Here is a 14,183-nt window from a genome sequence, read left to right as displayed (position 1 = left end):
TTTTTTTTTTCAGAGTAAGACAGTTTCAGTTCCTTTCAATTTGTACAGTGATTTTATTTATTTTATTTGATGGTAGTGCTGGAAAGTGAGAGTATAATGTATATGATAAACCTAAAAGAATATGATTTTTAACTCTTTCAGTGTATTTACTTACACTGAATATATTTTGTAATACAACAAAGCTTATAAGTTGCAGGTCTTCATAATAATACCATAGATATCTTGGAAAAAGATGAATAATTTCTCTAAGATTAATAACTTCTCTAAAAGTTTCTCTTCTCTAATAATTTCATTTCATGAGATGAAAGCGTTCAGCTCTTAGCAATGTATTAAACAGATCAGAAAATTCAGAAATAGTGTTTATTTTGCCAAATGTGAGTATTAAGATGATGAACAGTAAAATCTTTAAAGATATTACAGCTTTACTTAGGGAATCTCTTACCAGATGAATAATGTTTGGTTTCAAATCAGGAAGGCGGTACAGCTTAGTGACAACAGATTCTTGAGTCAGCCTGCCTTGGTTTGAATCTATCTGCTGACGAGCTTGGGCAAGTCTTTTCCCTGCTTTGCTTCAGTTTGCTCCTTATCTGGAGATTATAGTAGTTATCCTACAGGATTCCAATGTGGATTAAAAGAGTTCATGTATGTAAAGTGTTTAGTTTTGTGTTAGCAATTACTTACAAATTCATTCATATTTAGAAGAGAATGTTGTACATTGATTCAGCAAACAGACTTGAATGAATGAATGCCAGTACTAGGTGCTAGAAAATATTATTTGGGAAGAGTACTTTGTGATATACAAAGCAATTTACTGAAAGTTTAATAGATTATTCAGTTTAATAATGAATATAATTTAACTTAATCTCACAGGTATAATTTTTTACTAATGAAGACTTTAAATCTGTCTTTAAGTGATTTTAACATGGGCCTCAGCCTTAAATGTGCAAGAGCAATAATTTAGTGACCCTGATGAACTCACCAACAAAATAGAAGCTCTGCATTCCTTTTTCAAAATTCAGTACAACTTACATTTAACTAGTCACCTGTTTTTCACCATGTAGGTTAGTGTTCTCAGTCTTTAGTGAGCTTGTTAAAACTGCTAAATCCTGTTCCCTTCTCCCCTGAGATTTTGAATGACTAGGTTTGGGGTGGTGCTCAGGAATTTGCCAACTTAATACTCTGGGAAATTCACTTTGAAAAATCCTGATACAGTGATTATTTGCCCATAGCTAGGTGTTGAGGAAATGTAAGAAGACCAAAGCAGTACATGTACATTACCACAGTGGCTGCCCATCATTTATAAATCTTGACTGACTCTTTTGGACTCAGTCTTTTGTCACATTTATTTACTTTAACTCCAAAAATTACTGTTTGGGTTATAGAATCCCCACTGTTTTGTATCTCGGATTTCCCCCCGTAATACTAACAAAACCTACTCATTGTACCCTTGCATATTGACTTTTTTTTTTTTTTAAAGATTTTATTTGTTTATTTGAGAGACAGAGAGAGCACAAGTAGGCAGAGCAGCAGGGAGAGGGAGAAGCGGGGTCTCCGCTGAACAGGGAGCCTGAAGCAGGGCTCCCAGGACCCTAGGATCATGACCCCAGCCAAAGGCAGCCGCTCAATTGACCAAGCCACCCAGGTGCCCTGATTTTTTTTTTTTTTTAAGTAAAAATTGTAAAAATTGTTGGGGTGCCTGACTGGGTTAGTCATTTAAGTGTCTGACTCTTGATGTCAGCTCAGGTCCTGATCTTAGGGTTGTGAGATGGAGCCCACAGTTGGGCTCTGTGCTGGGTATGGACACTGCTTAAGATTCTCTCTCCTTCCGCACCCCCCTCCAAAAGTAAAGATTGCTTATAGCTCATCACATAGAAGTAATTAATTATTTTTGTAATATCCTTTTACTCTTCTAAGTAAACTTTTTAAATAAAAATAATACTATTATATTTGGTAAACCTTTTTTAAAAATATAATTTAGTCAGGACATATTTCCAGTTCAAATATAAATTTACCACATTTAACGTCTTGAGACACGTGGTACTCTGGATGAGTTCTTATATTTACACCAGTGTTTTTTAGACTTTTGTTCAATATTCATTTAGGGTGATTTAACTCTGGACTAGAATTGGAAGTGGGGATAAAGAACAGGGACAAAGACCATTAGAGGCAGTGCCCAAACAGCAAAATAAAAGCCCTGCTGCTAACCAGGAAGTTCAAAGACCAAGTATTATTATTATTTGAACATGAACATTCCCTTCCCACCACCCCAAGCATCTTATTGAAATACTCCCTCCACGTTTGTGTAGTTCTCGTTAGAGAAGATCTAAAAAGTACAAGTTTCTCAGTTGTTGAAGTTTCGGTAGTGCCTTAGTTTAACATCCTGGTTGGCTTCCCCTTGGTCGGCTTCTGTACTGACTTCTTGTTTGAAACAGCCTTTGGTTAGCACTTGCTAATCATACTCTTACCATTCACCACCCAATTCAAAGCCCATTCTTTCCAGGGAGACTACTTTGATGAACACAGGACATTTTCTGTTCCTAGCATTATCTCTGTATGTCTCAACATCTGGTGTCCATTTATTTAAGAAAGTTTAAGGTTTTTCATTCTGTGGATATGCCACTTTGCTCTCTCTTCTATCGATGAAGAATGTCTTTAGTTAGTTGTACTACCTAATGACCTCAAAATCTCAGTGGTTTACAACAAAACACTTCATTTTCCTTGTTCATGAGTCTTGTTAGGCACTTGGGACAGCTCTGCTTCAGGCTATATTTAGGTTGAGTTCTGATCTGTTTCATGTTTCTCATTCTTTGGACCAGAAACTCCCTGGACAGGTTCTTTTTATGACAAATGACAGGATCATAAGAAGGGAAGCTAACCCCTGACCGCATTTACAGCCTCTGCATGTAAACATCATTCACTGATGTTCCCTTGGACAAAACAGGTCACATGGCCATGCTCAATAGCATTGAGGTATTGCCAAGTTACCAGAGATGTGCCAGTAAATGCTTACGAACTGGCTTTTCCTGTGGGGAGGGCGAATAAACTGATTTGTGGCATTTGCTGATTTCTGTGGTATTTATACTTTCACCATGACTGATTTCAAGATACCAAGGGTTGGCTCACAAAATTCCTGAACTTGAGCAATTAGCTTTGTGAGTCAATATTAGCTGGCATAAGCCCACTTTGCCCTCTATATGCCAGACAGTATGCGTGTATAATCCTGTTATAGAAGAGTGAAGAATTGGGGCAATATTCTATCATAAATATTTGGGTTGTTTAATTTCTTCCCACTAAACCTCACGACAATTAATACTTTTTTTTTTTTTGAGATTTTTTATTTATTTGACACAGAGAGAGAGAGAGAGAGCGCGAGCGAGTGCACAAGCAGGCAGAGAGGCAGGCATCGAGAGAGGGGGAAGCAGGCTCCCTGCTGAGCAGAGAGCCCAGTGCGGGGCTCGATACCTGGACCCTGGGATCATGACCTGAGCTGAAGGCAGAGGCTTAACCCACTGAGCCACTGAGGTGCCCCTCAATATTCTTAAATACTCACATGTTAGCAGCTATTCTTTTAGGATAATTTGTAAGAAGGGAAATTCTTGGGTCAAAGTGTTTCTTAAGACTTTTTGAGACTCTTAAAGACTATTACAAAATTGCAGTAAAGAAAAGTTGTACCAGTTTATTCTCCCAATAACAGTTGTTAAGGTGTCTGATACCCTATACAAATGAGTACTTGCCAGTGTGATGAATTGTAATGTTCTTGTTTTAATTTGAGTCATGATAAAGAGACATTCTTTTTGCTTTGTTTTGTGAAATACTTATTTGTGGTGTGTTGCTGATTTTCATTTCTGACAGTTCTTCATCTAAAAGAATATTAGTAATACTTATAGAGCAGTAGCACAAGCTAGGCATTGTATTAAACATTTTTTTTTAAAGATTTTATTTATTTATTTGACAGACAGAGATCACAAGTAAGCAGAGAGGCAGGCAGAGAGAGAGAGAGGAGGAAGCAGGCTTCCTGCTGAGCAGAGAGCCCAACGTGGGGCTCGATCCCAGGACCCTGGGATCATGGCCCGAGCCGAAGGCAGAGGCTTTAACCCACTGAGCCTCCCAGGCGCCCCATGTATTAAACATTTATACATGCTGTAATTCAGTGCTATACATTGACTTTAACATAAACTTTGTGGTCTAGGTACTATTTTCTCCCATTTTATAGACAAGAAGGGGGCTTAAAGGGTCTGAGCTTGCCTAAGTTCACAGACGTGGTCAGCAGCAGAACTAGAATTCAAATCCATATCTCACTTGAAAGTCTATGTTCTTAACAGTCTTGTTGAAGTGACTCTATTTTGTCATTTGTTTTAGTAGGTTGCCATTTGTTTTGACTTCATTTATAATGGTGTTTCTCTCCTCTCTGCCCTCCCATTTAAAACTTTATTCTAGTCAGATCTACTGATCAGATTTTAATTATTGGTGACTGAGTAAGCAAATCTGTTTCTTTGAGAACCTTGTGACTTTCTTCAATAAAAGTTTACCTTGTAATGTGTTAAGTGCTGGACACTGAAGACAGGAAGATGAATTACGTATTTGCCCTCAATGGAAATAGGTCAGAGAGACAAATTAACCACCTGCTGATGTGCTATCATGGTCTTGAAAAAAATTTTGTAGGAGCCTGGACAAGGAAGTGACTGTCTCTGCTTGGAGGAGCGGGAAGGGCTTCATAGGTGCTAATGTTTGACCTGATTGTAAGGGGCGTTCAGCAGGTAGAACAAAGCAAGTGTGGAAAGTCTTGAGAAGGCATATTCTGGGAGCAAGGTGGGGATTTCCTGCAGTTGCTGTATCTTCCTATGGAGTAGTAAGGGAGATGGGACTGACTTCACAGGTTATTTGGGAAAGAATTTGTTCTTGAATTTTGAAGTTTCTGGTTCCTTTTATCTTCTCTTGTTTATAATTCTTAACTTTATTTTTTTTTTAATTTAATTTTTTTTTTTTCAGTGTTCCAAGATTCATTGTTTATGCACCACACCCAGTGCTCCAAGCAATACGTGCCCTCCTTAACACGCACCACCGGTGTCACCCATCCCTCCACCCCCCTCCCTTCCCAAACCCTCAGTTTGTTTCTCAAGACCTCAGTGTCTCATGGTTCATCTCCCTCTCTGATTTACCCCACTTCACTTTTCCTTTCCTTCTCCTAATGTCCTCCATATTATTCCTTAACTTTAAAAAACGTAGTAATGGGTGTCTTTTGGTATAGCTCTCAAGTACTGGTTTGTGAATGACAGTCTTTCAAGTTCTTGGTTTTTGTCATGATCGCTGTTGTACTCAACCATTCCATGTGTTTCTGTGAATTTCCCTCACCCCTTTTTTTCTGTTGTTTAGTTTTATCAAATAGTACTATCTGGTGTAGTCTGTCTGAAAAGGAAAAAAAAAAGCTGTTAGCCCTTGTGCCATGAAACGATTTCCTCCCACAGGTATATCACAGCAGTTTCCTCACCAAGTTTGCTTATACTTTTTAAACATTCACAAGTACAGAAAATATTACAATGAACCCCCATTTACCTGACAGTTTTAACAACTGTTAACCATTCTTTATTCCCTCTTATTCCTCTTTTTTTTCTTGGGCTGAAGTATTTTCAAGGCAAAACCCAGCTACCCTCTCATTTCATCTGTGAATACTGGGTGTCTGTGACAGATATGGACTATAAGAAAATCTTAATCAAAATACCAGTAGAATACTCAGAAGTTCTTTAATATCATCAAATACCCTATTTGTATTTAGTTTTTCCTGATTATCTCAAATGTCTTTTTATAGTTGTCTTGATTGAATCAGTATTCAGAGAGGTTGATAATACATTTGGTTGATGTTTCTTTTCGTTGTGTTTTAAAGATTTTATTTATTTATTTGACAGACAGAGATCACAAGTAGGCAGAGAGGCAGGCAGAGAGAGAGAGAGGAGAAAGCAGGCTCCCCACCCAGTGGGGAGCCTGATGCGGGGCTCGATCCCAGGACCCTGGGATCATGATCTGAGCTGAAGGCAGAGGCTTTAACCCACTGAGCCACCCAGGTGCCCCTTGGTTGATGTTTCTTTCTTTTTTTTTTTTTTTTTTTAGATTTTTTATTTATTCATGTAACAGAGAAAGAGATCACAAGTAGGCAGAGAGGTAGGCAGAGGAAGAGTGGGGAGCAGACTCCCTACTGTGCAGAGAGCCCGATGTGGGGCTCGATCCCAGGACCCTGAGATCATGACCCGAGCCGAAGGCAGAGGCTTAACCCACTGAGCCACCCAGGCGCCCCTTGGTTGATGTTTCTTAAAGCTCTTCTAATCCTTTACTCCTTTCTCCCCCTTGTTTTTTTTTTTTTTTAGATGGATTTTCATAGTATTTATTTTTTATTTTATAGCTAATAGCTGCTATGTTTTAACAATATTGCTAAAACAAAATACCATTTGAGTAGGGCAGAGATGTGAAATTTTCCCCCATATTTTGTATTTCTTTAAGTTAATTCTCAGACGCAAAATTACTTGGGAAGTTGGGTAAAAGTCAACATTTTTAAAGGTATTTAATTTTGTAAAATCATTTTTTAAAGCCTTATTCCAGTTCATTCTGTTAGCAGTGAAGTCAATTATTGACAATTGTATGTACATTAATAATCTTTTGAATATCATGTTAAAAATTCATGAATTTAGTAATGATTCTTGTCTCATTCTGGTTAGACCTAGGTTCTATCAGCTAAAGATAAAATTCAACTAATATGAAGAAAAGGAAAGTTAGCAAATAATGCAAATTCTGCGTTTACTCACAGGTTTATCCCTGTAGTTGTCTTGATATATGTGAATTTCTACAAATCTCACATTACACACTCTGGAATTTATTCTGATTTAGGCATAGGGGACAATAAAAATAAAAATAGCTACATTTATTGAGTACAGACTAACAATCTTATGAGGGAGAGTCTGTTATTAGCCCCATTTTTGAGGTGAGGAAACTGAGTCATAGAGATCTTAAATATGCCTTCCACAACTTTTATTGAGTTAATAGACATTTAACTTACTTTAAGGATACATGAATACATATGTTCTGCCAATCTTGTTTTTTTAACTAAAAAAATATAGATTTTTATAATGCTTTTTATTTTATAGCTAATAGATGCTATGTTTTTAATAATATTACTAACATACAATATCATTTTGGTAGGTTCCCCATTCCTCAAAATATTTTGTTGTGAAGTTTATTTTAGGGCTTTTGGTTCTTAAGGAGAGTGTACTTAAAATGTAATTAAAAGCATTTTGGCCTTTTCTGCTGAAATGAAAAGATAGCAAAATGATCAGGCTTGCCACACATTTTGTGGGTGATTTGCTTTATTTTCTTATTAAGATTAGGCTGTAATGTTAGTTATTCTATATATTTGGGAGCCTGGGTCATCTTCTGTGAGCCATAATCTTATTTGAAGAATGTTGAAAATAAGTATTTCTCTTTTCACTATGACTTAGTGTATTTTGTCACAGGTGGCTTATACTTAAGAAATGAAAATTCCGAGAAATGCTTTCAACTTCTAGAACATGGAAAGACATTTCTTTATCTTTGTATTGCAGAAATGTGGACAACCAACTTCCTGGGCAAGCCATTCCAGCTGGGTTCCCAGTGTATCCTGCTTTCAGCCCCTTACAGATGCTGTGGTGGCAACAGCTGTATGCTCATCAGTATTACATGCAGTAGTAAGTTAGTTTGAGTTCGGGTTTTTTGCTTAGTGTGCTATTTGCTTTATTTTCTTTCTCAGCCTAGGTAAGTTGATTTGGGCTTTCATTTACTGATATATTTTATTGGTTCTTAAAAATTACTGTGAATGAATTTGCCAACATTTCAAAAGATACTTCCTTTTAAATTATTTGGCTTAAGAGAAAAGGGTTCACATCCAGTTCACATCAGCTAAACCCGTTCTTTGTTTCTACCTCTTTCCCCTAATTACATTTAGCAGCCTTGAGATGCTTTCTTTAATATAACATTTTATCTACTTAAGAGGAGAAAACTGAGGGAAGTTTCACTGGAAGGCAGCAAATCTCCATGAAGAGATAGGACGCTCAATGAAAAGGAATCCTGTGTCAGGGAGATTCGTGTTGACATAAGGCTAATAATATGCTTTCTGGACTATCAGCATTTTCACAAGTTTTGCTTCTGGTCAGCATGTGTCTTAGCACTGAGCACAGCTTCTCAGCCTTCACTCTTCTGGACTCCATGCGTTCATTTAACATTTCTAGCTTCTCTTTACTGTTCTCTTGTTTCTATGATTTTGCTATCCTCTTGATTGTTTGTTTTTCTGATCACTCATCTTGTGTCCTTGATGGCCTATTTTTTCCTTCTTCTAAATGGTAACATTGCTTGTTTAGTTAGAAAAATTTCAGTGTACTTGCCATGTACCTCAGGACAGTCTGGTAAGGAAGACAGGAAGGTAAGGAAGTCAGTCCTGTGCCAGTCCTCTTGGACTACTTACTTCTGTGGCTTCGTCACTAGCTTTCTGTGGATGACCCCTATTCTTTATCTCCTGTGCTTCATCCTAGTTGCTGGGAGATTTCTGTAGGGAAATTTGCTTTTCCTCTAAATTCAGGCTGTCTCAAATTTGACACCACCATCCTCTTAAATGTGTTCTCCTTCCTGACTTCTTCTTCAGTGACACAGTCTCTTCTTACTCATTCTCCAGGCTTTTAACTTTAATCAGCTTTGACTCTGCCTTCAGTGATCCCTAAACCCAACAGTTTACCAAGATGAGTTAATATGTTGTTTCTAACTTTTGTTCTTCCCCTAGACCTTACTTTCAATATTTTGCCCAAATCTTTTCTCAGTTTGGATTTACTTTACTGCAACTGTTCTTTCTCCTTTCAGACTCTTCATTATATTTCATCCTGCTGCTGCCCGGTTAATGTGCTTAATACAACATTGAGCCAGTCATTCTCCATCCTCCCAAATACGGTTCCCTTGCCCACAGTGTGAAGTCTGCATCCTTAACCTTACTGCAGACCTTACCCCATAAAGCTGATGTGCTCCAGGAACCTTGTATCCTCATGTTCTCTTGCATGATCCCTTGGCTGCAGACTGGCTATTTGTACCTTACCTATTGCTGTGGTAAAAGCTACCATTGGACTGACTGCTTTGTGCTTATATTCTGCCAGATGCTGGATGCTTTACACCCCTTGTCTTATTTATAATCTCTTGAGAACTGTGTAAGATAAGGTAGGGCTTATTGTAGCTTGCTACTGAATCATACAATATTTGTACATTATTTTTATTATTTATTATTATTATTTTTCTTCTTTAGTGAAATAAGTCACCTATGAATCAGAATATCTGTGAGGTAGAAAGTGTTTTGGAAACTAAAAAGCTCTCCCTAGATATAAGGTATTAGCTTACTGAATTAAATAGGCCAGGAAACTACTGTTTTATTTTGCTATCTTGATTTTTTAACATTTAATTGTAGAAAAATTTCAGCATGTGAAAAGATAGAATAGTGAAATGAATCCCTGTATACTTATCACCCAGCCTCAACATTTATCAAATCATGGCATTCTTGTTCTAGAACTTGTCCCTCCTGTGCTGGATAATTTAAAGAAAATCCCAGATATATTACCATTTTACTAGAGCCTCGTATGGGAAAATTTATTCTTTCAAGCAGTCAAATTATAAGCAAACTTCAGGGTCACAAGTATTCATTGGTATACGAATACCTATTCCAGGGTTCCCAGGTGAAGTTCCCAAAAGTCAGGATTTGGGTTGAGGGGTTGTTATCTGAGATCTGGTTAATATCTTAAAACATAAATACAAATCATTTATCACTAACAATGGCCACACAGGGTAATGATCACTGTACATATTTAGACATATTTTTCAAAACATGGCTCTAAAGGAGAGGGTGCCGCGATAGTCATCCGATGTAGAAAAACAAAAGGGGCCATTAGTGAAAAGATTTGGAAAAAGATTCGGTCATTACCATATAAAGTAATTTAATGAAAAACAGGAAAGATAATGATTACCATGCCTTCTTTCTCTTCCACCTCTCCCCTGCCATCTTAGACTGTAAGGCTAAGAGAGCATCCTTTCCTGAGCTACTCACTCCTACCATCAGTCTTGGCTCCACTTTTCCACTGGGATTCATGCTTACCTAAGAAATGTGGTACTGGAGTTGTGGTATTCCATATTAGGTTTATGAAAAAATACACATGATTCCCCAAGAACATTTTGCAAAATAAAAGAGAGTATGATATAGTTTTTTTTTTCTTTTTAATATTTATTTTGGTGAATATTTCAGCCAAGCTGCAGTTTCAGCTCAGGCCACATCAAATGCCAACCCAACCCAGCCTGCTGCTTCACAGCCTCTAAATCTGGCACATGTTCCTGGCGAAGAACCCCCACCAGCTCCAAACCTAGTGGCCCAAGAAAATCGACCCATGAATGAGAATGTTCAAATGAATGCACAGGGAGGTCCAGTGCTAAATGAAGAAGACTTCAACCGAGACTGGCTAGACTGGATGTACACGTTCTCACGAGCCGCAATTCTCCTTAGCATTGTATACTTCTATTCTTCTTTTAGTCGGTTTATCATGGTAATGGGAGCCATGCTACTGGTTTACTTGTGAGTGATGCTTGTTAACTTCTTGTGCTTTCTTTTAATTACTTTCTAAAACTGTTGACAGAATTTGGCATGCAGTATTCTGTCATGACTCTTGAGTGAAGGAATAGGAATTTTGGACTCCAGAGTAAGAGTAAGAATAAGAACGTTTATCAGAACTGTCTCCAAGCAGATTTTTCTTTTATGGTCTTTCATAAAAATTAATTCATTTAGACATGCTCTATCAATTATTTAGAACTTGAAGTGTCTGATGCACTATTGCATAAGGATAGTCTTTTTTAGTTAAAGCTATCAGTAAGAAGACCTATAGGAATAGGTCAGACTTTTTTTCCTAAGTAGACTTTTTCTTGCCCCCCTTTATTCCAAGAGGCAAAGAAATAATGTAGTTGAATTTCATTTTGAAAAATATTGGGAAAGATGTTACGACTCTCAGTATGTTAGGACATTAAGACAGCTAAGTTCATTGTTAAGATATCTGACATAGAACCAGCAGAGTCCATGATAGATTTTTAGACTTAAGTTGATTCCTGTTTGCTCTCATTGCTTTGAGAGTGGCAGTTCTTGGTCCAAAGTAGGAAATTTGGTCTTTTTATCTATTATAGTGGAAATAATTTTTCTTTTGTAGGACACTAATGTTTTACAGCATTACAAATAAAAACAGTTTCAACTTCTTTCCTTTTCTCTTTATTTTACTGAACAGACACCAAGCTGGATGGTTTCCTTTTAGGCAAGAAGGAGGTCAGCAACAGGCTCCCAACAATAATGCCGAAGTTAACAATGATGGGCAAAACGCAAACAACCTAGAACTTGAAGAAATGGTATGCTAATGAGGCTTTTGTATACTTCAAATATAGATGTTCCTCAGCAGTGTAAGAAACCAACATGATAAAAAAATCTTGGGGCATTCCATAAGTTTTTGTGGAATAGCATGGGAAGAAACATATAAAATTGTATGATTTTTTTCTGGGAGAACTTAGAATATAATACTGAATCAGTCATATATTCAAATTAAGTAGGGGGTGCCTGGGTGGCTCAGGTGGTTAAGCATCCAACTCTTGATTTTGGCCCACATCCTGATCCACGGGTTGTGAGATAGATCCCTGTTTTGGGCTGTGCATTCAGCAGGGAGGCTGCTTAAGATTCTCTCTCCCTCTCCCTCTGCTCCTCCCCCATGCTTGCTTGCTCTCTCTCTCAAACAAACAAAACCCAAAAAAGAGTTAAGCAGGAAGAATTAGCATTATTCTTACTGAAAATAGCCGAGAAAGAAAATTATGCACACCATGAGAATTTGATTAAATTGGCAGTTATCCCTTTGAACTTGAACACTGAGGAATTTATCAATTTTGGATTTAACAAAGATTTCTAATAACCAGATATGTCCCACTTCCTTATTACATGCTCATATTCCTTTTCTGTAGGGAAGGATTTAATTCTTTCTTTTTCTGTCATGAGTTAATACTAACTTCAAATCCCTTAGGAGAATGTTTCTTGTTTTGTTTGAAAGGAGCGTCTTATGGATGATGGGCTTGAAGATGAGAGTGGAGAAGATGCAGGTGAAGACGCCAGTGCAGTTCAAAGGCCTGGATTAATGGCATCAGCTTGGTCTTTTATCACCACCTTCTTTACTTCACTGATACCAGAGGGGCCTCCCCAGGTTGCCAATTAGACCTGAAAAACTGTGCCAGCTACAAAGGAGGGTCTGACTTTAGGGAAGGGTTTTAAATAACAGTGCAATTTCAAAAAAATTTATTACTTTCTTTTCATCATCATGTACAGAGGTGTTTTTTTTTCTTTAAGCTTCTCATGCATATGAATATTTTAAGCACAAATGGACTACTAAATGTGTGATTTCTTTTTTAAGATCCTAACAAAACATAGTATAACAATGTTGGTCTTCCAGGTTTTGTTAATTTCAATTATGTATATTATATCAAGGCAGATCTATTTGTGTGTCTTATTTCTTTAAAGAGCTGCTTCACATGTAAATGTCTAGCCAATAGCCCAGCCCTTCAGTGTATAATTTGAATAAATATATCTATTTTCTGTGAATTATCCTGAAAGTTTTAAACAGAATGACCTCATAGTTTTTAATAAAGAATATTATTTACCTAAAATGTGCTAGCAGCATCTTGCCCAGCCATAAAGCAATAAACTTCTCAATAATCTTAATTTTGACATTTGGATAAATAATGGAAACTTTCTATTTTAAGGGCATGTATCCCATCAATTGGAATTAGTACCTTAAAAAAAAAGGCAGCTCTTCAATGGAATTAATAGTGATATAAATGTTTGATACAGGCAGTACTTTTATAAAATATGCTGGAAATTGCTCCCTGTAATTTTTTAAAATAAAAGGTCAATTATGGTAAACTGTCTTATGGGATATTTGTTTGGACCCTTCACTAATATACCCATTACATGTAAAAATCTATGTAAATTTCAGTAGTTGTTGGGAAAAGTTGCTCAAGTCTTCCAGGTCATTTTCACCTCTTTGTGTTCCAGATGGATATCTCTTAGTTCTTAGTCGGAAACCCTGATAGTCTATTTAAAAAGCCCTGTGAAAGCCAATTCAGTATTTCATACAAAAGGAATAAGTTTCTCATAGGGTAGCTAAAAATTAAAATTGGACATGAGAGACTATGGACTCTGAAAAACAACCTGAGGGTTTTGAAGGGGCGGCGGGTGGGAGGTTGGGGGAGCCAGGTGGTGGGTATTACGGAGGGCACAGGTTGCATGGAGCACTGGGTGTGGTGCAAAAACAATGAAATCTGTTACGCTGAAAAGAAAAATATTAAAATTGGACAAATGAGGGTGGGAGAACTTAGTGTGCAAGAACTTCACTCACATGAAATGTATTATAAAGTTATATGTGGTACTGGTCTGGTAATATATGATTAGATAAGAGAACAAAATAGAAAATTAAGAAAACAAATTATTTTCTAAGTTGTTTACTTATAATGATGAAAGTGACATTTCAAGGGATAACTGGTTAACCCTTTGAAAAGTGAAATTAGATTTCTGTTTATAGATATCAGTCAAAATATCATGATTCAGTATGAGCAACTGAACATACAAATACTAACAAAAAACATAGGTGAATACTTCCGTAATATTGGGGTGACAAAATGCCTTTATGGCAGAATTCCTGAAAGAAAAGGTTGCTATGTATATAATATTTTGACATACATAATTAAAAGGCAAACAATTAGGGGAAAAAAAGATTAAAAAGATAGTAATAATTAAGTCTTAAATTTTGTTAAAAGAAGACAGTGTTCCAGTAAGGAAATGGGCAAGGACACTCTCTAGTCTTTTTGGACTGAGTGGCTTACACAACAAACATTTATTTCTCACAGTTCTTGAGGCTAAGAAGTCCAAGATCAAGGTGCTGGCAGATTCTGTGTCTGGTGAAGGCCCTCTTCTTGGCTTGTAGATGACCATCTTGCTGTATTCTCATATGGCAGAGAACAGAGCAGAAGCGCGCGCTCTCCCATCTCTCCTTACAGGGCACTGACCCTGTTCCTGAGAGCTCTGCTCTCATGCCCCAATTACCTCCCAAAGACCCTACCTCCTA

At 37.1% G+C, this 14,183-nt stretch overlaps 1 protein-coding gene across 1 annotated transcript in view; it reads left to right on the top strand.

The window, feature by feature from the left end:
- The window catches only part of HERPUD2 (HERPUD family member 2), a 31,478-nt gene extending 18,496 nt beyond the window's left edge, over positions 1-12,982 (top strand). The window contains exons 6-9 of the mRNA XM_045062872.1: positions 7,587-7,709; positions 10,292-10,615; positions 11,313-11,430; positions 12,117-12,982. Coding sequence (XP_044918807.1) covers positions 7,587-7,709; positions 10,292-10,615; positions 11,313-11,430; positions 12,117-12,278 — 727 coding nt within the window. The 3' untranslated portion in view covers positions 12,279-12,982. The remainder of the gene's footprint in view (positions 1-7,586; positions 7,710-10,291; positions 10,616-11,312; positions 11,431-12,116) is intronic.
- Positions 12,983-14,183: the final 1,201 nt, after the last annotated feature.

The sequence above is a fragment of the Mustela putorius genome, unplaced genomic scaffold, assembly GCF_011764305.1.
Source record: "Mustela putorius furo isolate JIRA1106 unplaced genomic scaffold, ASM1176430v1.1 tig00003845_pilon_pilon_pilon, whole genome shotgun sequence".
In the NCBI taxonomy this organism is placed as follows: domain Eukaryota; kingdom Metazoa; phylum Chordata; class Mammalia; order Carnivora; family Mustelidae; genus Mustela; species Mustela putorius.
Note: the sequence above shows the minus strand (reverse complement) of the source record. Positions and strands in the feature narration are given on the sequence as shown.